This window comes from Lygodium microphyllum, chromosome 8 (assembly GCF_053477565.2).
Source record: "Lygodium microphyllum isolate KBCC chromosome 8, Lygodium_microphyllum_v1.1.10, whole genome shotgun sequence".
Classification (NCBI taxonomy): Eukaryota; Viridiplantae; Streptophyta; class Polypodiopsida; order Schizaeales; family Lygodiaceae; genus Lygodium; species Lygodium microphyllum.
The window spans coordinates 33,930,172-33,955,339 of NC_141142.1; the positions used below are offsets into that span (position 1 = coordinate 33,930,172).

Genomic DNA, 25,168 nt, shown 5'->3' on the forward strand with positions numbered 1-25,168 from the left:
CAAATAGTCCACTGTGCTTGACCCTTTCTTGTTATTCCAACATGTGAAGCCATTAGATCTAGCTAATCCCACTTCATCTAATGCAATATTTCTGAACATCTCATCACTAGTATCAAAGAAAGCAGATTGGTTGTTTCCTGTGCGTGCATTAAAGTCTCCTGCTAGTATAACATCCCCAATTCTCATGTATCCCATTATGTCCTCATATAGTGGTGCATACGGGGATGTCTCTTTAGGGGCAAACTTAGAGTATGCAGGGGGAAAGTAGCATATGGCAATATACATGTCTCGATTTCTGCTTGTACGTAACCTAATCCACATGTATCTTGCCTCTACATCTCTATGTACCACTTGGACTGTATCTCGGAGATCTTCTCTAAATAGAATTGCCACGCCTCCTGATCCCCTCGTCCCTCCAGGCCGTCTAGGCTGAGGGCGATATACACTTTCCCATCTATATCCATATACATCAGGTAAACGGCTATCTTTACATTGATGTGTCTCAGTATACATAGCAATGTCTATACCTTTGAAAGTATCCTCAAAATAACCTGCATATGTCTTAAGGGAGCCATTGCAATTCCACAGTGTGAACTTCAGGGTCTCATAGGCCGCACACCATCATGCCGTCCTTTTCTCTGTGATGATGACTCTTCCATCTCTGTATACAGCCCATTTACCTGCTTTCCGTGCCTCTAGAACACGTGGCATATTTTCCCTCCTATGGGCTAACTGGGCTGGGGTGAGGTCTTCATCTAGGTAATCTTTTCTCCTTTGAGAGCAATCCTCTTGGAGAGGAAGGCTCTCTTCTTTTCCAGGTCTCCAAACTTCAAGATGAGGACTTTTGTTTTTGTGTCAGCCTTCCCGACTCACCAAGCCCCAATGATGGGTACATTTGTAGCTCCAATTTTGGTGGCAAGAGCTGTAGCATCTTCAATTGGGGAGCTTTTCTCATCTAGTCCAGCTACTCTTACATGGAGTGCACGTTCCCGTCTTTTTGCCTCTTCTTCCAAGGTGGCATTCATGACTTCCACTTTGTTGCCATGCATTCCTTTGTTCTTTTTTTTTGCCACATCTATCCATTCTGCATTTTCTTTGACGGTATTCTTAACATTCTCCATTTTCTTTTGGGTGCCTTCCACCACACTTGCATAGGTGTGCATGTCCTTTTTTAAAACATCCATTTCTTTTTGTAGTTCCGGTGTGGTTTGTGGTTCCTTTTGTGCGTCCACTTTCTTTTTGTATTCCTCTAGTTCTTCTTGTAGATTAGAGATCAATGAGTCTTTCTCTGCCATGCGTGCATCCAGTGTTTGTTGCATCTCCTTTTTTAGTTCTTCCATCATTTCAACTCGAACCTGTTCTTGTATGTCCTTTTCCATTTCCTTCCTCATGGTACGTACTGAGATCTACTGCAAATGGCTAAGAAATACTAAGAATGGCTGAGCACAAGCTAGAGAAGGTGAGAGAATGCTGAGATGAGAGAGAAACCTGAGATTCTTTGTGAGGAAATGCCCAAAACTGATTGTTGGTCTGCAAATTCTGCAATTAATGGAATGTTGTCCCCAGCCGCTCAAGAGAATCTCTCTATTGTAGCTTGCCTCCTAGAGCCCTTTGATAGCTATCGCCTATAGCAAATGCTATTGCACAGGAAAATGGACTAGCAGCCTCCTCTCTCTCTCTCTCCCACAGCCTACATGCCCCAAACAGCCTTATCTTCCTTTGCATAGGTATTTTTGCCAACAAGTGGCAGCCTTCTAATTCTATTTTCTAGCATTTTCTAGCCAACTAATTAGTTTTCACAATTAGTTAATTCTAACAATTAATTTCAGTCCTTCTGACCTTGCCCAAAATTAAATGTCCCCATCCATTATTTAATTGACAAGGCCATTTGCAACCTAGAGTGGTCTCCAGCCTCAATTGACCCTTAGATTGGCATTAATTAATTAATTAATGCTAGTCTAGTGTCACCACTAACACAATGGCCAAATAGCTGTCATGTGCATCACATGTTTCCATGAAATAACTACCATATGTATCACATGTGCTCTACAACCTTGCACATTTGATTATCAAATTAATCAAATGTTACTAGCAAGATTAAAGCATCTCTTCGCATCCCCATGATAGTCATCCCTAGAGCAATCCCACCTATGCCCCCTTTTTCATAGGCTAAGTCGTCTATATAAAACCTATCAATTCAGGAGAAAGATCCTCGCTCCAGCTTCACTACCTCCTCTAGAAAACTGAACAGTAGCTGACCTCGCAAACTCTCCCATGAACCAAGGTTCATGTCCCCTAATCTTAAAGACAAATCCTCCAAGCTGCCCCTTCTATCCTCCAAAGCCTCTATTATATCCAAATCCCCACCTACTATCCAACGATCAACACAAGGTAGAGACTAGATGAGGGTCATCCAAAAATTTATTCTCTCCTTCTAGTTGTTGCGGGCATGTATAACCAATAGCCAACTAGTGTCCCATCTACTCTCATGAAGATCCAAAACGCCCTCCTTGAGACTCGGAGTTTAATTCTCATCCTTGAGACTCGAAGTTTAATTCTCATCCTTCATAATCATTTTTCAATAGAGAAAACAAAGTCCTAGTAAGTGGAATTCTAGCATGCAAAGCTCTCCTACATAAAAGGCAATCTTTATTGATTGCAATAGATATAGACCTCTATATCACAGATAGATAAGATAGTAAATAAACAAGCTAAAAAGATTCAAACCTCCAAATGACAAAACCAAAACCTATTGCCTTACCACTTGGCCACTCTTTCCAAGCATAAAAGCCATATATATTTTAAGATGGATACCCCAATTGTAAACTGCATACAATCGATGCTTGTTGATAAAAATGCAAAGCCTTACTTGGACCTCTAATCTACACTCCTTTGTTATCACATTGTCTCCATCTACCACCCTGTAATATCCAAGTTGCACCCCTCCATCACTAGGCTCCTCCCCATCCATCACTCTCTCAGCTCTTACCTACACTCCTCCAATTGGGTTCGACTCACGCCTACGCTCAGAGAGGACTGTCAGTGATCTTCAATAGGACATTGGGGAACTTTTTACTATACAAGAGTTTTTTTCCCCCAAATTTATTTCTTTCATTTTATGTGCCTATGTTACATAGTTTTAGGCACTTATCATCTTTCACACTCTTCGGATGTGAACACCCTCTTACAACCCTAAGGTTTAAGGGTTGTACTTTGTACTTGCATCTTACACTTCAAATTATTGCATTGGATTTCGTGCTCTCACACTCTACACTGTCAACTGTACTCTCAACTGAACTTCGATCTCTTCTTCCTCTCACATTTGGTATCAAAGCTGAGCCGCGGCTCCCAATAAATGCACCACTTATTAGGACAAAAAATGGACCCAACAATAGCTCTATCAGCTCTAGCCAAGGTCCTAGAAGCCTCAGCTCAACAACTGACCTCAGAGCCATCGTCTCTAGCTCCTTTGCCATTGTCACCAGCTCCACCACCACCAACAGAGCCACCTGCAAAGCCCGCCAGCTAAGCACCTACTCCAATTACATGCCACTAGCAACAGGTCATCTGCGCCACCATCACACAAGTCACCTCCAGCACTGCCATAGCTCCGCCTACAGCTCGAGTCACCAATCTGTACCTATGCTGCCCTAGCCCAGGCGACACCTGCCTCAGCCAGTCCACCTCAACACTCTGTGCCACCTACACCTCGCCAGCGTCTGCCCAACTGCACCAACCAAGCCGCCCGCCTACTCCAATCCTCCTCCCAACGCTAACGCCTTCAGCTCTAGCCACCGCTTGCCTATCCTGCCCAGTTCCTCCATCTGAGTTGCTAGCTAAGCCACCCCCTTAGTCATCTTGTCTCCCAACACCACCACCTGCTCCACTAGGTCTTCCAGGTTTGCCCACAAAATTCGGCTCTACACAACCTGCAACAGAGGTAAAAAGAAAAAATTATTAATTTTTTATTCAAATTTTATTTCTCTAGAAACTCAGCTTTTATTCAAATTATTACATGTCTCAGACACAATTACAACTGAGATTTTGTGCCAGTCATTTGGGGCTTTTGCAATCAGCTCAGTGATTGACAAACATACATCTGTTATAGTCTAAAATAGATTGATTTCGTGCATTGTGGAACAAGAAATTTCGGGGCTTTTGCATTTTCAATGCTCCTGAGAGTTTATTGTACCTTGAACAGCGTGCATTTAAGACAATTTTGACAGAGTGTGATTAAATTTGCTAATTATAGCAAAGTACTTGCTGTAATTTCTAGAAATTCTAAGATTTCCAGGTTGTTCCAGCTTGAGATATTGCTCTTTTCTTCTCTGATCAGCAACATTTATCATGGCAAATCAGGGAGATATGTATTTACATATGTATCCAAGGAGGATAGGTTGGATGGCAACAACTATTCTCTTTGGTCATTCATGATGAAGAATGTGCTGATTGCAATGAATCTTTGGGATTATGTTAGTGGTGAAGAAGTTAGGCCCGAAGTTGTGGCTCCTGCTACTTCTCCTCCAGGAGGACGTGGACAAAGGGCAACTCAACCTATTTAGCTTGCTCCATCTCAGCCACTTCCCCAAAGATCAATAGCACAAAATGCATGGGATACACGGGATGCACAGGCTCTGACGTCACTAATTGCATTGGCAGTTCAGCAGTCTATTATCCCTCACATTCGGTCTGCAGCTTCTTCACGAGAAGCATGCATGTCTACCTTAGGGCAAATGTTTGCTAGAAAGAATGAGACATGCATCTCTTTCTTGAAGAAAGAGCTTGAGACTGTGAAGATGGATGAGGGTGATTCTATACAGGATCATCTAAATAAAATTTAGGGCTTGCGTGAGCAGGTTATGAATGTAGATGAGTATTACTTAGATGCACAGTTGATATCTACTACCTTGAATTCATTGCCGCCCTCGTACTTGGCCTTTCATACGGCCTTGAACCTCACCATGAGGATTTCCTCACACCCACTCACTTTCCTTTAGTTGGTCAATTTGATCTTAGAATAAGAGCATACATGAAAGAACAGTGGTGTGGATGTTATAGCCTCTAATCATGCTTTCACAACAAGGCAGAAGGGCAAGGGTAGCCAAGCAAAGAATGCTCCGCAAAGCTCTGGGACTTCAGGCACTTCACAGGGCAGCAAGAAACAAGGGGGCACACAAGCCCAAGAAGGACAAGTGCCACTATTGCAAAAAACCAGGACACTACATCACTGAATATAGAAAGCACATAGCCAAGGAGAAGGAGGAGTCAGGGATGTCTATTTCTGATGCACCTTCTACTGCTACTGAGTCTACATCCTTTGTTGCAGACAACAACTATTGTTTTTACACATGCAATTATGACTCTTCTTGGGCTGATAGAGCATGTAGCTCTACTCATGATATGAGCACATGGTTTTTTGCATGTGGTGCTTCCAAGCACATCACATCTTGCAGAGATTTGTTTGCTTCAATTATTACAGCCCTAGTTTGCAAGTCTGTACAGTGTGCCAACGATGCATCATATCCTGTTAAAGATATTGGGGAGATTGTGTTGACAGCCATTAATGGCTCTATTCTCCACTTGCAAGATGCCTTGTTTGTGCCAAGCATAAAGAAGAATTTGTTATCTATTTCTTCTTTGGCAAGGTGTGGTTTGTAGGTCACTTTTGATGATGACAAATGCATGGTGAGAGATAAGGAACACGTCTTTGGTTTTGACTCACACTCTATGTCATGGGTTATATGAGTTGGATGCTTTTTTAGTTGATCAATCGGTCTATCTAGCGTCCACTCTTACTCTTGCTATGTCACAAGCGGAGTTATGGTATACTCGCATGGGGCATGTAAACTAAGGTAGCTTGATGCTTATGCAATGTACATAGATGCTTGATGGTTTACCTCTCTTGGTGGAGAGACCTCCTGAGCATATATACGAGGGATGTATTTTGGGGAAAATGCATCATTTCTCGTTTTCCCATGATATTGCTTTTAGAGCAATTGCTAGGTTACAGATTGTACACTCAGATGTATGTGGCCCTATGCAGACAAAGTAATTGGGTGCTTGCTGCTATTTTGTCACTTTCATTGATGACTTTACTCATTTCTGCTAGGTCTACTCTTTGATAAAAAAGTCAGAAGTGTATGATGCATTTTTTGCTTTTGTAGCACTTGTTGAAAATCAATCTGGCTACACGATAAAGACTCTCCGTTCGGACTGAGGGGGGGAATACATGTCCTCTATGTTGAATTCTTTTTTGAAGTAGAGGGGCATTGTTCATCAATACACTACTGCCTATACTCCACAAAAGAATGGGGTTGCAGAGAGGAAGAATTGGTCACTCATGGAGATGACCAAATGTATGCTGAAAGCAAAGAGCTTGCCATATAGTTTTTGGATGGAAGCAATTATGTGTGCTTGCCATGTCTTGAATAGGTGCCCATCAAGGCATTAAAGAGTGTCACACCTTTTGAGGCTTGGAACAACTAGAAACCTTTTGTTGGGCATTTTCATACTTTTGGGTGTCTTGCATAAGCACACATTCCCAAAGTACTCAGGAAGAAGTTGGATGACAAGGCTGTTGAATGCATTTTTGTGGGGTACAACAATGAGACCAAAGGATATAAGTTATATGATCCCGTCTCTAAAAAGGTATTTGTTAGTAGGGATGTGGTTTTCGATGAAAAATTAGAATTATCCCTTTCTGGTTTTGACACACATCAAGCTGCCAATGATGTATTTGAGGGGTTGCTACCCAATTCTTTCGGTGATACAGTTGGAGCTTCAATAAGTGAACTTAATGTTCAGCCAACTACTCCATTGGATAATGCAAAAAATCACTCCATGGCTGATCAAAATATTCAACAAGGTGCTGAATTTTTAAATTCAGCAAGAGCTTATACACAATTAGGAGGCTAGACAAATGCCTAGATGGTATTTGCAAACTATGAAAGATAGTCATTTGGATGCTCCTATTGCTAGTCATACTAGAAGACAAGGTCGTATGCATGATGGTGCACAAACCATGGAGTTTGTTATGGCAGCAAATACATTTGATGATGAGGAGCCTGAATGTTTTGAGGATGCACAACATAGTGTGCACTAGATGGCAGCAATGCAAGCTGAGTTTAATTCCATCATAAACAATTAAACATGGGATTTAGTTTCTTAGCCTATTGGGAAGAAACCATTGGTACAAAGTGGGTCTATAAGCTGAAAAGGAATGCAAATGGATCCATTGACGAATATAAGGCCAGGCTTGTGGCCAAGGGCTACGCATAGAAGGCAGGCATTGACTATGAGGAGACATTTGCTCCTACCTCCCACATGACTACCATTAGGTCTATGGTTGCTTTGGCTGCCCATTATGAATGGACTGTGTATCAGCTTGATATAAAGACTGCAGTTTTACATGGGAACTTCAAAAAGAAGTGTATGTACAGCAACCCATTGGTTTTGCACTTGAGGGATCCAAACACTTGGTCTATAAGCTGAAAAAGGCTTTATATGGTTTGAAACGAGCTCCTCGAGCTTGGTATGTAGAGATTGATACTTTTTTACTCAGCCAAGGGTTCATAAACAACTCATCAAAGTCTACCCTTTATGTATGTGAAGAGGAGGGATCCTTGCTAGTCATATGTCTATATGTTGATGATCTTTTGCTTACAGGGACACATGCTGATCAAATTTCAGCATTCAAACAAAATTTGCAACAAACTTTTGAGATGTCAGATTTGGGACCTTTGCACTATTACTTGGGCATTCAATTCACTCATGATGCTAGAGGCATTGGATTGTCACACTGAGATACATTGGCAGACTTCTTGAAAGGTTTGGCTTATAGGATTGCAAACCAGTTTGTACACCAATGGAACCTGGACTGAAGTTGCCATTGCATGATTACATTGACTTGTTTGATATCCCTACATATGCTCCAACAATTGGATGTCTTGTTTACCTATGCAACACAAGGCTAGATATACAGTTTGCAGTTTCAGCCCTGAGTAGATATATGCATCAGCCACACATGTCACATTGGCAAACTGTCAAGCATGTTTTCCATTACTTGTAAGGTACTAGGACTCTTGGATTGCTTTATGCCAAAGGGGGACCACTGCATTTATATGCTTACAATGATACTGATTGGGCTAGTGATTATGATTCTCGTCCCTCCACTAGTGGAAATTGTTTCTTTCTTGGCTCATCTTGCATCTCTTGGCTTAGCAAGAAACAATCCATTATTGCCACATCGTCATGTGAAGTTGAATACCAGGCAGCTTTCACTACCACAGTTGAATGCGTATGGCTTAGACGCTTGTTAGCTGATTTGGATATATATGTCACGGAGCCTACTCCATTGTTCAATAACAGTCAAAGTGCCATTGCAATGGCACGGAACCCAGTGTTTCATGCACACACGAAACACATTGAGATCCACTGTTGGGGACCATGGATGCAGGTGGCATAGCTACTGCTATATCTCTTTAATCAACTTTCCTCGAGGTCTAGGACCACTCCCCATTGTCTCTCAGGCTACTGCTCTACTTTGGACAGCGGGCTTTCAGTGAACCTTGGTAAAACCAAGGTGATGGTATTTAATACTACACCACAGTGGATCAGAAGATCAGCACCTAAATTCACATATGGATCTGAGGAGCTGGAGTATGTGAATTCTTATACATACCTGGGAGTCTTATTCACATGGCCCACCTTTTCTATGCGAGAGGCAGCAGACACTAGACTGACTCGCAAATACACAGCACTAGGTGGTTTGGAGAGGATGTACTCATAGGTGCAATTCCAAGAGCCCCGCACCAAGCTATGGCTCTTCGATACACTGGTCACATCCACACTACTTTATGGAGTACAGATATGGGAGCCCAGTCTTTGACCACACTGTAGCACATTAGGATGCACTTATGACAGATGGAGGTCGATGGAGAAAACCCTAGTATCCATGATATCTAGGATGATCAGATGTAAGGCCTCAATGCCACATGAGATCATCAAAGCCGAGCTAGCAGCTACACCGATTGTGGTAGAGGTCCTCACTCGATCGGTCACATACATACATAGCCTATGGGACTTACCCAGACACAGATATGCACGGTTGGCCCTTGAGTCCTCCAGGCAGCTTGCCAGAGAGGGTGATACTTCATGTTGGTATGCACAGATATCGGCCTGGTTTGAGCTGCATGGCTTTAGCATGGACAAGTTACCCCCCTTCCAATACTCCCTCGATGCACCATCTCTTGATCTGAGCAAGTCAGAGATTCGCAAGATCATCATGATGGATCTTACCCAGTTGGATATCAAGCATACATGGTTGATGCCAGGGCAGGAGCTAGGGACAAAGATGGCTTTCTACTGCGAGCATTTCCTCCATACTACAGATGATGGATTTATTGTTTGCCCGAGATACATGGACACCCACCTTTCCCATGGGATCAGATATACTATTGGGCCAGTTGCGCACCTCCTCACATCAGCTAGAGATTGAGACTAGTAGATATAGATCCATCCCACCAGAGGAGCGCATATGCTAGATATGCCAATTAGAGCCAGAGACAAAGGAGCATTATATCTGCCACTGCCCAACATATTATGAGGTCCGCGGTCCTTTCCACTGTCTCTTTAGAGACGGATTTGGAACACTATCCAAAGTCATGGATTTTACTGATCAGCAATGCCTTGGCCTCTTTCTTCTCGAGATACGACAGCTTCGTGACATGCGCCTCAGGAGTACAGCTGCTCCAAGACACTGAGGCCCTTCACAGAGGCAGCTCATAGACTTCTTTGCAAAGGAGACCCAGAAGACTTCAATACAGTTACAGCCACAGTCCACACGAGAGCCTCTCTCACCACCACAGTCCACACATAGACAAGGAGTACTGATTGATCGAGCTGTTCAGCTTAGCTGATCCAGACATCCTAGGCCTCGACACAGACACCGACGACACCTTCATAGGCAGATACAGGGGATTATTGCTCGGGCTAGAGCTAGGCCCTCCATACCCACATGAGATTGTACCATTTGGAGCTCATTGTTACTAGACAGAGCTCTATGTTTTACACATAGCCATAGTTAGTTTCCTTTCTTATTTTGCTTTGTGGTACATATTTTGCCCATATAGTTGTACCATCATACATGATTGTAACTCATGGTCTCATAGGTCATTTTGGCCTCTTGTAGACGTTAATATATCATTTCATTTCATTTCTCACTCCTCCTATGAGGCATGGGTGAAAGGAGGTGGAACAAGGCCTGGCAACCTGTCTTCTCTCTTGTATTTGGAACAATCTCTTGCTAGGTGACCTGCCATTCTGCAAACACAGCACTACCTTGGGAGGCCAGTATAGTATACCATCTGGGGCATGAAATCCCCCATGTGGAGTGGATCCTGATGGCCCGTGGAAGAGATCCCAATAAAAAAGTGAGAACCATAGCCCTACCTAATGAGTGTTCAGGACACCCTTCTGCCACTACATTTGCAAAGGTTCTGTCCCATTAAATGACACGTCTAGAAAATCTCACAATCCATGCTACATGGGACAGAAGGTACTCATCAAGGCTGGAAAAATGGATTGTGATAGCTGTACCAACCCCAAGCATGGAGTAATAATCCATTTGTCAAAGAAGGCAACTGTAGTCCAAATGTCCACTGGGCTGGTGGCAAGCACTGCTGCTGACTATAGTGGCGTGCTGAAACTGACCCTAAAACACCCCTTCCCTAGCACCGTTTTCTTTTTCCAAGAAAAGTAAAAATTCTATTAACACACCTCGGAAAAAAATGTCCAAAGGCACGGTCACCTCCAGAACTCTCATAAACAAGTTGTTTAGTCTGAAGTGGAAGGTATATGGCTGCCCATATGGGTGTTGGTTTCTGTAGCAAGTGACTAAGAAGGCTGTCCCTCTGTCATTAATGGTCTAGGAGGGGGGGCCTCAGTCACAACCATCATTGCCACCACGAATGCTGGTGGCATAGCTACTGCTATGTCTCTGTAAGAAATATGCCTCAAGGTCTCTGACCACTCTCCATTGTCTGTCAGGTTGCTGCTCCTATCTTTGTCTCACTCCCTCACTCTGTCTCGGTCTTCTGTTCCATCTTAGCAGCTCATCTCCTCCGCCACTCTCTCTTGCTCCTCCTATGAGGCATAGATGAAAGGAGGCAAGATGAGGCCTGGCAACCTGTCTCCTCTTCCGTGTCTTGGAACAAACTACTGCAAGGCGGCCCACCATTCTGAAAACATAACACTACCCTAGGAGGCCAGTATAGTATAGAGTACAAAACCCCTGCACACTGAGTGGATCCTCATGGCCCGAGGAAAAGATCACAATAAAAAAGTGGGAGCCATGACCCTAACTAACAAGTGTTAAGGGCGCCATTCTGCCACTACAATTGCAAAGGTTCTGTCCCATTAAATGACACATCCCAAAAATCTCCCAATACGTGTTGTGTGGGGCACAAGGTACTCATCAAGGCTGGAAAAATAGATTATGATAGCTGTACCATCCCCGAGCATGGAGTAATCCTTGCCCCCAACCCATTTGTCAAAGAAGGCAACTATAGTCCAAATGTCCAGCAGGTTGGTGGCCAGCGCTGCTGCTGACTATCGTGCTGAAGCTGAAACTAGAACACAACTTCCCTACCAGTGTTACCATAACCCTCCCAAGGGTGCTTGTGAGAGCTGCATGTACATGTCTTTCAGTGCGTGCATAAGTGTCTGTCACTTACCAATTGGCACGCCAGAGATGAAACCTTCAAGGCCACCATTCTATCTCTAATGTCAAGCTCTACACAAGGATCAAACTGGATATCAATTTTTTATTATATCCTGCATAAGCAATCAGTGTTTTCATGGGCTGATTGCAAATGTTTATAAGTTGCTTATCTTATTTACTGCTGTGCACAAAAGAGAAAAAGTTAAGCTCATGGAAAGCTACCTGATGCTCATGACGAACTCGAAGGAAAACTCCACTAATTGCAGCAACCACAATATTTACCAGGAAATATCCAACAATCACAACAAGAGTGATAAAATAAGCCACTGCGAAACATGACAAGATCATGTTTAGTCATTTTGATTGTGTGTTACCAACACATATGTAGCTATGAAGCAAAATATTCCTTTTGCATTTTCCAGATTGATATTAATGTTTATTCCAACTCAGTATTCTTGAGCTATTCTGTTTCTTCCATCAGGACAATGGTACTTCCCTGTATATTTTGTGTTAGACAAGTCATGGCATGTCCAGTTTAATTTGCTACCGTGTTCACAAAAAAACTAATTAGCTCAGAGTTACTACTATCAAGTGTCAAAGGCAAGTACAGGTAAAAGTGCTGGGACTTTAGAACCAAGGCCCCCTTGAATTGAGGCCCTCACTTTATCACAAATTGTGTGCATGAAAGACCACCATCTATTGAAAGACAACCTTTACAATTATTTTCTTCCTATCAAGAGAAAAACCAAAACAACCCTCTACGATAAATAGATGAAGGAAGAGTATAAATTAAAAATTCATGAAAACAACATAAGCACATAGACTAACAACTCATGGGCCATCTACTCAATGAAAAATGTCAGGTCAAGGGAACATTAAGCAGCTGTTTTGTGGACAGGTTTGATAGAAAATCACCCCCTTTTTATACGTTTTGGAGATCATTCAGAGGATATTTTTTCCAACCATGAAAATACATATAGAACAAGTCAATTCACCACCATTTCTAAAGTCTTTCACATACATTCTCAATATATCCACCATTCTATTTATAATCTTACCCTACCATTGAGCCCCTTTTTTTCTCCTAATGGCTATAGCCATTATGGTGTCTACAATCCAGAATTACATGAGGAATAGCCAAATGGTGGTCTATAATGCCAAAATAAATTCTCACTTATTAATTTACCATCATCATCAAATGATGGCTCCCTAGGAAATGGTTATGTAGGAAAGGAAGGGATGTCATCATGAGGCATGAAATGAGAACTACTAGAGCCCCATCTCACATCTGTCTACAAAACACTCAAATCACCCCTCATGGATGTCAAAGGGTGCCAAATGACCACGGCCTACCGCTACCTACTCAAACTCCTCACCCACAAGCACACTAGCTAAAAGTGTCACAAGTGTCAAGCCATTAGCTCTCTATAGAGCTCCACAAAGATCAACTCGTCCTTCTCATCAACGTCTTGATGGATACTCGGAAAAGTGTCACCCATCAACTTGAAGGTATCAACATTCACCTACACAATGCACATAAAAATTATAAATACTAAACTATTAAGTATAAGGTTGAAAACAAAAAGTTAAAACTTAACTTGTCATTGTAAATATATGAATCACAATTTATGGTTCAGTATCTACCCAATTTGGACTGCCCATGCTAAGCATGAACCTCATCATGTGTAAGTTAGTGTAACAATAGACTAGCCGCAATAACTATTGTATGCTGAGTTAATTGCGGATCTTCGTGTGTATGAGAAAATAGGCACTCTTGTTTCTCTCACTTACACTCAAAGAGCAATCCTGGATGAGGACTCTTATAGTCAAGGGCTAAAGAGTCTCCAGTGCATATCCAAAATTCTACCACCAAAAGAGAGGCTTCACAAGTGACTCTCCTCCAACAAGTGAGAGAAGCAAACTCCACATGCCCTCTCCAATCTGCGTAGTATCCAAGCTCCTCTAGCATTGCATTGTTGTCATCCACGGATAGCACATGAGTTAAATATGCAAGCTGTTCTGAACAAAGGTTTCTATCATTCATGATCGCCCACCACTTGTAGGCTGGATGTACCAAAGCTACAAAACCATGAATGGGCTGATACATCCATGCCCATCTCCTCTCTATCTCTAAAATGTGTGCACACAATGTCTTTGTGATCACTGTGCAAGCCCACATCCCCACCAATGCTACTTTGAAGAAGTGAACAAGAAGACCCATGGTGGAGCCCTCCCCATCACTCATACACAACACCCTATAAAGGGGAGTCACTGCAATCACAATGGCATGGACCTTCTACCAAAATTTTTCATTGAGACACAGGCATTGCATGGCTTTGGCCTCCTCTGTTTCATGCTTATCCCACTCATTCCAAAGAGTGGACATGACTCTCTAGCAAAGGGCAGACCACACCTCATAAAGGCGCTCCAACAACAACCACATGAAAGTAAATCGAGTTGAAGAAGGCTTCTTCAACTCAAGAATGTTATGCTCGTGATACATTACAAGCATCTCTACTTTTACTGTGGAGTAGCTTTAAGCACCAACCTCTTCACACACTTGAGCTTCCTGATGTCCTCCGAGAGAAAGTCCAAACAATGACTTGCATATAGAGTCCATACAATCGTGGAAAAATTGGCCTTAATCAAGCGTCCCATGCACCAACAATTGGATGCATTGTTGATAACAACTTTCCCCACAATACTTTTGATTAGAGAGAGAAAGAGAGTTGAACCTTGAAAGACTCAAGAATCGAGAGAGAGAAGCTTCCATTGGCAGTCATGTGTCAGCAGGTTTGGGAAACAAGGGTCATGCCTTCCTCATGGAAAGAAGGCCTTATCAAACTGATTCCCAAGGTCCCTTCCCCGTCAAAGCTGCAACACTGGAGACCAATTTCTTTGATGGGCTTGATATATAAAATCTTCTCCAAGGTGCTGGCGAATCGGCTTCACAAGCACCTTCCAGCTATTGTGCATCCTCTCCAATATGGTTTCATCAAGGGCCGCAACATTCTCCATAATATCTTGAATGTGCAAATGGCTATTGACTATGCACGGCATTCCAGTCAGGAAGTGGTCTTGATTCAACTGGACTTAGAAAAGGCCTTTGACTATGTGGACTGGTCTTTCATTGCAGATCTCATGTCTGCTATGGGCTTTGGCACCCGGATGTCCCGATTGATCTACACCATTAGTGCTGCGGCTTCTTCAAGAGTTATGCTCAATGGTGGGGTTACAGAGCCATTTGTCCTTGCTCGCTCGGTCAGACAGGGTTGCCCTTTGAGTCCTCTCTTCTTTGCCCTGGCGACTCACCCGGTCCTTTCAATGTTATCCTCAATGGCGGCTTCGGCTCAGCTGGCCGGATTGTCTCTTCCTTTGGGGCAGCACTTCATTAGCCAATCTTTGGCTGATGACACCTCTATGATTTTGCGGGCAGACAGGGACAACATTCGAAAGGCATTAGATGTTTGGACACTCTTTGGTCAGGCCTCTGGTCTTCGCATCAATGCCTTTAAGTCGGCCATTCTCAGTTGCACGGAGCCTGATTTACAGTCATTAGACTGGCAGGGTCAGGTGGTTTCCCGTGGAACCATTGTCAGGCATCTTGGATACCCGTTGGGAGTGGATGTACGGCCAAAGGACCTACTGGAGTGGATTTCACAAAAACTGGCAACGAAGATTATGTATTGAAAGTCATAAGCATGGCCATTCCATGTGCGCCTCAAAGTGGCTCAGACCATTATGCTACCAATGCTAACGTATTTCCTGCCATTGCTGCCATGGACGCCTACTACTTTGAAGGCTCTTACTCATCCCATTCGTTTCATGCTATGGAAGAAGGACTCCCTACAGGCAGGCATTTCATGGATTTCATGGTCGCATACATGTACCCCTAAACGCATGGGTGGTGGCGCTATTTTGGATGCAGAAACTCATATGGTGGCTCTTCGTTGGTCTCTTTTTCGTGCCATGTGTGTGGATCATCAACCGCGGACCATCATAGCCCGTTATTTTCTTGAGGACAGCGGGCTACGCCATGGTAACACACAGCTTCGGGCCTCCTGGTGGCATGTCCTTAATTCTGACTCTCGATTTTCCAGTCCCTCTTCCTCTTTGTTACTGTACTTGGTCGGCTCTTGGAAAGTGGTGCTCAAAAAGGCCCGTTGGCATCCAGTAGGGGACCGCGTGTGGTCTAACTCCTTTCAGCTGGAATTGTTGGCAGTATCCAGATTACTTTCGTGGGAAGACAAACATCAGCTCAGACCGAGATTTAACCGCATGGCCCGTTTAGTTCTGACTTCGATTGCGGATGCTACCCTTGCCACTCGCAATGTCCTCGCATCGTTTCGGACTGCTAGGAGACTTTTCAGGATCCCGCGCGGATACCGTGGTTTATGGGAAAAGCTTTTATTGGAGCTTTAGGGTCGGCAACCCTTTCCTGCCCTGGCTGTGGATCGTCCTTGGCAGGACTGGGACCTTGCAGGCAAGTTGACTCTGGAAAAGGCCTCTACCAATCAGGTGTATCATCTTCTCATTCGAGATCACCACTGGGCTGGGTGTGAAAGCTAATACTGTTTGGGGACTGCGGAAATCGTGGACATGGTGGCAAGCAACGCTAATGGAGGGCTGGCAAAATAAGGCACCTTTCAAATGCAAGGTCTTCCTTTGGCGGGTAATGATTAGTGGTCTTCCTCTTGCCTCGGCCCTTTCCAAGCGTCGAATCTCGAATGGCAATTGTTTCTTCTGTACCACTACCATGGAATCGGCCCGACATCGTTTTCTTTCTTGCCCGCTCGCCAAGAATATCTGGTTACTCTTGTCGCAAATCTGGCAAGCGGTGGTGGGGTCCTCACTAACTCCTTTCGATTGGGTTTTTGTGCGCCCAAAGTACCCCACACCGCCACAGTTACATATGAAGATCTTATTTCACTTTTTCAGATACTGGGGATGCTGGCACATTTGGACCACGCGCAATGTTTTTGTTTTTGATTCGGCCTCTAATGTACCGAGACATATTGCCAGGCTTAAAGGACTCTTGCATTGGCAGCTAGATCTCATTCGACACTCCGACTTGCTCCCTCGGGAGGATTTGCATCCATGGCATATGGCAATTGCCTCTGGGTCGTTGCCATGATTGGTGTAACCTCTGTAGTGCATTAGTACGGGGATTTCCCACACGTTGGGCTAGGGCCCTCGTGTCTCTTGTAATCATGTCATCATGTAATCTTGTACCTTTTTCGTAAATAATACAATTACCTTTTACAAGAAAAAAAAGAGAGAGAAGCTTCCTGAATCATGATCATTTTATAAATTATAATACAAAACTTCAGTAATAACTTTAAGAGCACAATGTATACCTCAAGGATAGCTTGTTGAATGTGGTGGTAGATGAACATCCTTCTCGTTTTCCTCCCCCTCTTGCCAGTGCCTATGACCTACAAAAAAGAATGTGCCAAGTGGACATGAAGCACGTATGTTGCTGATGCCCTGTTTCTACAATCACTCCATCCATCAATGAGATTGAAGCAACCATACTTTGTCCATGCGGCCCAAATACGATCAAGGGCTCTAACAATCCTCTCCTTCTCTTGGTCCTCATGTCATTATAGCTCACACTGGTCCATCCTTTGCATGGACCTACATTGGCAATAGCTTTTACTATCTTCTTCAATTGCTCTTGCTTTAGGACATTTAATGCAAGATTGCACTCAATCATAGTGCATGCAATCTCAATGTCCACAAGTTGTTGCCTTTCTCTAAGAAAGGAACTAACCCACGCAGATGAGCGCGGACTTGAGAGAGTGGATTGCCACTCAGTGCTATGTGAGCCTCCACTCTTTGGTAGCTAGACATGGATGTGGAGTCGGCACCACCAATGGTGGAGGCATCAGTCCAAGATAAGCCTACATTTGAGGCTTCCTCATAAGAAGCCATAGGTATTGCCGCCGCTACGCCACTTCCTCCTCCTCTAGTGGATCCCGCTCTCATCTTGGTGAGAATCTTGTCCATGATACTTTGAAGGATTTCCTTGCATGGAGCAACTTGCCCCCCCATCTTGGAAAGATGTTGGAGAAGTTGGATTGCACCACTTGTTTAGCACTTCCCACAATACTTGCGCATCCAATGGTGGGAGTTGGACTTCTTTGTGTCCCTCTCCACATGGATGGCATGCAAATAGAAGGCCTCAAGCTTCTCAAGAGTCATGATGTCATTGGAGATTACAAGCTTGGAAGTTCAGGTGGGGGAGAGGAGAGTGAGAGAGAGGCTGAAGAGAGAGGGAGAATGAGAGGCTTGAAAGTTAGAGAGAGAGAGAGAGAGAGAGAGAGAAGGGGTGGGATAGGCTTGAGAGATTGATGCTTGAAGATGGAGGGGGTCGCGGGGAGAGGAGATAGTGAAAGCTTCACTGCCAAGATTCAAGTGATGCTTAGGAGAGATTGAGAATGCTGTGCCACACAGGCACCACCATCTCAAAAGCATGCAGTCAGGACAGCTTTTACTGACACAAGAACTTGCCCAGACACGACGGCCAAAACAGGGCCGTTTTTTCATATAAATCCATATGGATACGTATGGCACCATACGGTATGAACACTATGGTATGATTTGTATGTTGTACTATGGAACCTATGGACACATTGCAGGCCACATGAGCATTTCATGTGGGTTCCTTGTGGCACTTTAGTGAGGTATCTTGATTGTCATGTGGGTATTGATATCACATCCAAGTAGGAGTTGGCTTACTCCTGAACATGAGGCTTTGCTGGAGCACAACAAGATTATCTCTAGTAGGGAGGGTTCTAGGAGCTAGCTAGGTTCTACTTGCCACGTTGGTTGTGCCTTCTCTAGGTCATACATTGGCTAGGTGAAGCACCTTCTTAAGAATTTCACATGGTAAAGTGGTGATGGAATCCCAACAAGGGCTAAAGTAGCTTCAGACATTATTATTCAGCCCCGCCCAGATCTAGGGGTGGTTTGGGGATCATTGATCCAAACATTCAAAGCAAAGTGTTGATGGTCAAACTCATTGTGAGAGGCCTTCTTCCAAGCAAAGGAGGCATGGAAGAAGTCATTGCTATAGAGATTAGAAACTGTAGCTCTTGTTGATGGAGGGCCATTGCAGCCTAGCATCCACTAGATATGTCAGCACACCTGCACTATTGGGACAGGGAATGGTTTTCACATGCTGCAGCTATTGTCCAGGCTTGGAGATCAGTATCTATAGGACTTCACCAAATTGAGGGTAAAGTATAAAGAGGTGGATTCCTTGACTATAGCATTTCATGAATCACTGTCAAGTCACAGTTGTGCAGACAGTCGCCTTCCAAGCTATAGAAGTATAGATTGTTTTGCACTTTATTGTGAGATGTTAGTTGGCCAGCTGCCCTCACTATGGACTTATATAGATGGGGATAACAATCCTTGAAAGTGCCCCACCATACTTGGTCAGTGTAGGGTTGTGATGTCTTAAGACAAAGTCAACATTTTTTGAAGCCTTCTCTCTTCACTCCTGTCTGTACACTAGGTGGCACAATTTGCAGAGTCATGCCCAGAGAGGACATTGATTGATTTTTCATTGGATTGCTTTGGCACAAATGCCTATAATACAATGCCAAGGCCCTATTTCTTTGCTAGACTGAATGATCTCTGAACAAGGTACATTGCCCTTGTTGCCCTCTCATCCCTTTTTGTCTCCATGAATATGGTATTTCACTTGGCAAACACGTGATCTGGCAAAAACCGAACACAAGTGATGCAACACGTAATACACAAAGGGGTGAAGGATAGACATGAGAATTTGCTTCACGTTTTGAGTAAGGGAAATATCTTCTTTTCAGAAAAGGACATGTATCCTAAGCAATTCAAGCACCTACTTCACCCTCCCTCCACGGTCCACCCTTTCTTATTCCCTCCTCCTCTTCTTGTTCAATCGTATCCATCAATAGATACCTATTAACTCCTTGTATGTGTTTTCAGGGTGTTCTACCTTTAGACAATAGAAGGTTATTAGCATGCCCTAAATAGGTTCTGCTTACGCTATTTCCTAGGAAAAAGGAATCTATGATTGGTTCATCAAATCCTTGGTTGTGCAATTGGTTGCATTTACTTACTGAAATGTGAGATACGTTTTGATCATTCTATAAGATGATCATTTTGTTACTAAACATAGGTACCCTACAAAGCTCTACTTTGTTGATTGGTTAAGGAATAACTCATTAACTGAAGCATTGGAAGGTTACCTGCATATTTGAACTCAACAGTCTCCATAACATACATGACAAAGCTCCAACCTTCTAGTGACACAACCTAAAATCAGCAGGTCCACATATTAAGAATGCTCAGAAACATTTAGGAAATAAATACTTAATTTTATTCCATTACAAAAAAACGCAACCAATGTTTGTTAAAACAATTTAGCTTTGTACTTATTTGTTTAAGGCAATAGTACTGTATTGAAAAACTGTAATGCTCTTGAGGGAGGATACCACAGAACGGAGCCTGCTTATTGCTGATTTCATGGCTCAATTATAGCCACCATGCATTTAGTACAAACACAGTATTCAAAATCATAACTGAAGAGTGAACTGGAACTATGAAATCAAGACAAGAGGAGCCCAACAGATCCATACAAACACCAGCCTGGTCACAAGTGACTAATGTACAACTTCCTTTCAGGCTGTATTAATCAAGGCCAGAATAGAGAAGGATACAAGCTCCAAGCATGGCATTACACAATCGCTTGAGCATCCACATGGCCTCCATATAGCAACTAGAAATATTTCAAGTAACACAGCAACCAGAAAACCCGAATAAAACAGTCCACACGACATAGCCTGGGAAACAAACTTTATGCTTAGACAATCTCTCCACACAATGACCAAGAAGAAATCAGGTCAGTACGGTGGTAGGAGATAGGAACAGTGAAAGGAAGAGGAAAATAACCAGCCAGCATAAGGACACAGCAACTATCCTCTTCTTTGGAAAACCCTCCAGCAATTGAAGCAAGATCTAGATGTTCAAAAAGGAGGGAAAGCAAAAACAGGCAATGATTTGTTTTTCACTGATTTTTCTCTTTTATTTTGTCGGTAAAGTCTTTGTGAAATAATAGTCTAACCCTAAGGTATCAAAAGTTTTAACCCATCCCTGTAAGTTTAAAATTACCTCAGTTTTTGGTTCCTAGGCATTTAGTCACACATTCTAGAGTCATTACACACAGACCACTACACCTCCAGGCTATTGCTTCAAATTTACTATATCCCACATACACATGTATGGATAATGTGCATGTTGGTTTGAATCTCAACCACCTCTCTTATTCACCACATGGCACATGCATTGCATCACCAGGAGGTTGACAAGATAGACGAGTTCATGTATTTATATTCCAATGCCACTCACTGTCCAATCTTGGCTTTTGTCTACTGCCATAAATGATCATGGGCACTATCTGCATCACCCTGAGCCCTTACAAGACCAGAGAGGGAAAATGCTCCATCTATTATGCTTTTTTCCTACTTCAAAATCTTTCTTATTGGTGTTTCATGTGGTCTAGTCCCTTTGCACATTGCAATATCATATGGCATATACTTATTAATCCCCTCAACCAAGGGTTGATATGCATGGTGGATATAGTTCATAGGTATGCTCACCAACCAAGGCATGAAAATGCAGTATGTAAACCTTCAAAAGAGTACTTTAATGAACAAGTTCAAGGGATTGCAAATCTAAGTCTGATGTTTTTTATGAAATCAAACTCTGTAGAATTTTCACTTTGAGAACAACGTGATGATTTATTTTAAAACTACTACAAAATAGAGTCAAGAAAAACATTTTCTACATTGAGAATGATATTATCTACCTGAAAGAGTGTCAGCATGGATAATGGAAACATGTCAAAAGACTGAGCTCCATAGCCTGGGTTTCCACCAGTTTTCTTCAGACAAGTTGAGAGGGGGAAAAAAAATTTAGCCAAAATGTAAAGAAGAATGTGCATCAAATGGCATGCCTTAACTACATCAAAAATAATGGGGAAACCATTAGGTATTGCACATATAAGTTGCTAACAATCTAGCAATGTAAAGATCTTTTGATAAAAAACAAAGAACTCGTTTACACCCATGCAATAGAAAACTGAATCTATCTAATACTAAAATGGTGCAATCAAAACACCCAGCCACCACAAGAAAATGAAGCATAGCATGGCCTTCTTAATCATATGGTAAATTAGGCAGCAAAGAAAGAATACCTCAAAGAATAGCTACATAGGTTTTTATCATCATGTCTTGTTAGATTCTATTCATAAGTTTAATTTGCTGCTAAAAACTCTCTGTGGGACAAAGACCTCATTGGCCTAGCCTTTACTACATGAGGAGTGAGCCACTTGCAAGAGAAGATGGACTAGAGACATATTCCTATGATGTATGGCGGCCCATGGAGATGGTAGCCCCAACCATATGATCAAGTCCAAACTGCCATACCCCATGAGACCACTAGTCATGATGGTAGCCCCACCCATATGATCAAGTCCAAACTTCCATACCCTATGAGATTATTAGAGCAGAGCTATGTGAACATCTACAGTTAGAAAGGCCCTCTTCCAAGTAGTGGCATTCATTCAAAGACTATGGGAGCTTCCACTACAAAGATACACCTGCCTAGCTCTCACATCTTCCAACTATTATAGGCAGAGGGAGATATCCACTGCCCATATGCAGAAACTGTAACTGCATGAGCCTCAAATGCACCCCCATATGCACAAACTGTACTTGAATGAGACTCAAGGGATGAGGATAAATGCACTCCCAACATTTGATTATAGCTTTGACTGCCATCAAATCGAACTCAACCATCAAAAGCTGCAGTGATTGAATCTTGATCAAGATGGACATAGTAACATTGAAAATGGAGAGAACTTGTGTAGCCAGGTGTGACATTTGGGCATGAAGATAGCTTAGTACTAGACACATTTATTGCACCTTTCTTACATAGACACACCTCTCACATAGTCTCAATTGCACCATTGGCCAAATTTGCACCAGTTTTAGTCTTCTCAATGAAGAGAAATGATTTTAAATCAAGACAACAAGCTATGAGGCTATTACGGTATAGAACCGTATTTTCTAGTCATATAGGGTGGAGGTAGAGTTAGAGAAGCAAGATGTTGTTTTCCAAACCAAAGAAGCAAATAGACAATCGAGCCCATGAGCATCGCGTGACAATGCTGCCTCCCCCTTCCGATGTGTGCTGCTGCCCTGCCACAGCCAAGACACTGCCGCCCTCCTCCCACTGAGCTCTGCCCACACCACCACCACCCCCCCGCCTTGATTTCACACCTGGCACTATGCCACTTCACCACCTCCTCCCCCACTCACTACTCTCTAGCAGTTGTCCCTACCCACCTCCCTTTCACTAGCCCCCCGCAATAGATTTCCTCTACCCGCAAGGCCTTGTTGCCAAGTCTATCATGTCCACTTGTGCACCTATCCCCCCCCCCAAAATAAATAAATAAATAAAGGTCCTCCACCGCACACCTCCCCCCAAAAAAAACACCAAATTGGTCTGCCACCACACACCTCCCTCTTTTCCCCCCTACCCCCCAATAGCCTGGCTGAATTGAAACATTTATTGCTGCCCCCTCCCCTTGAGGCAGCCTTCTCCCTCGGTCAAATGGTAGCATTCTCGAAAGGTCCACAAGGACAACCCACAATGGAAACCTCTAGTCTGACACCAGAGCACTCCGTGAGGCAGCAATCCCATAAGACTAGTTGGATATAATATTTCCATGCAATAAAAGTTAGTTGGTTAGTTCGAAAGTTAGTTAGTCAGTTAATAAGTTAGTAAGATTACTAACTAAAGACTAACTAAGGTAAAAACTAACTAACGTTAATAGCTAATAATTTTTATTTAATTAAAAATATATTTTTAAAATACCGAGAGTCGTAAATCCAATATTTTTCTCAGATTGACAAGAACTATAGCCACCCTTCATGGAAGTTACAATGTGAACAAGACTTATGAGCTATATTAATCACTAGTATTAATGTGTATAGTTTGGATGGTCAAAAAATATTAGATTTTGGGCAAAACTAGCATATTCTAGATATTTTAGATATTATCCTAAAAATATAGAACCGGATGTCATTTAAAAGAAAAGAAAAGTGATGTTTTACTTAGTTTTGGAAATTTTATAAAAAGGAAAAAATAAAAGAAAGTGATTGGCGAAATCGTGCGCGCCACGATCGTAGTCTACAGGCAGTAGCCAGCACTTCAAACAGAGAAAAGAAGAAAGAGTGAACTGAAAGCTTTCTAAGCAAGTGTCTTGGGGTTTTACCCCCCTTTTGGAGCCAATGAAACCATCAGATTTATGAGTTAAGCGTCAAATCACTGAGTTTTCCAAGAGACCCTCCACCAAGAACTCTTATTCTCAGCCTTATCCCCTCTTCTCTGATTCATTATAAGTATGAGGCATGGGGAGACACAAGAGAGCATAAGGAGACCCCTAGAGGCTGCGAGAGAAAGGTAGAGAGAAGGATACCCCTCCAAGATATCGTGAGAGAGAGAAAGAGAGAAAGAGAGAGAGAGAATATTTACCCCAAGAAGCTGCGAGGAAGAGAGTTAGCTCAATTCCCTCTATCTCGATCCTTGACTTAGCCATCTTTTCCTACACTCTCCCATCTCGAATCTATTCCGCCTTCTTAATCTCTTGAGTCTACTTACGGACGATGGCCTCCAAGCGAGGAATGTCGCATGCGGATGGCAATCCTACAACCAGCCACGAAGCTTCGGATGAAGGCATCACTGTCAATCCAATTGCGGTTCCGGTCATAAGTAATGTATTTCTAAATTGATAGATGCTTGCTTTGATTCTTGCATGAGATACATTAGGCTCCATACTATGATGTACGAGAATAGGTCATAGGAAGGGATAGGCCTCTTCTTACATATTCGGAAGATGGAGTTTGCAAAGTGCATGTATCAAGGGAAGTTAATTGCACTAGTTGCGTATGGCTTATTTGTTGATAGAGCAATCAATCAGGGGTTATGAATAGCATAATCGTAAAAAGAATAACATTAAGAATTTTGCATGCAAGTATCAAGTAAATTTTGCATAGAATCGCTCTTTGATCTCAAGGGGGAGAGCAAATATACGATAAAATTGTTATCGCGTCTATTCTTATATTGTTTGGGAAAAATACAATTAGTTTTGTTGGTTGATTGAACAACGCCCTAAATGTTTTTTTTTTTCAATCAATTGATTGTTGCATTGTGATTTGGATAAATATTCCAAGGCTTGTGTTGATGGCAAATGCATTACAAGGTTCTGTAATGACAAGTTGCCATGGGAATAAATGAATGTTTTCCTAAAAGATGATATTAGGGCTGATTGCCTTGATTATGATTGATTCTTAATTGGTTAATTAAGGAAGGATATTTGCACGGGTGGATCATCTT

At 42.7% G+C, this 25,168-nt stretch overlaps 1 protein-coding gene and 1 pseudogene across 3 annotated transcripts in view; one reads left to right on the plus strand and one right to left on the minus strand.

Annotated features, from left to right (window-relative positions):
• LOC148032134 (uncharacterized) overlaps window positions 1–25,168 on the minus strand; it is a 306,148-nt gene that overhangs the window by 242,311 nt on the left and 38,669 nt on the right. For all 3 annotated transcript variants that reach the window (XM_087682765.1, XM_087682766.1, XM_087682767.1), the window contains exons 9-11: window positions 21,576–21,650; window positions 19,957–20,023; window positions 11,942–12,045 (exon numbers count right to left, since the gene is read on the minus strand). In XM_087682765.1, the coding sequence (XP_087538891.1) occupies window positions 11,942–12,045; window positions 19,957–20,023; window positions 21,576–21,650 (246 nt within the window). The remainder of the gene's footprint in view (window positions 1–11,941; window positions 12,046–19,956; window positions 20,024–21,575; window positions 21,651–25,168) is intronic.
• Window positions 8,987–10,508, plus strand: LOC148032136 (uncharacterized; annotated as a pseudogene).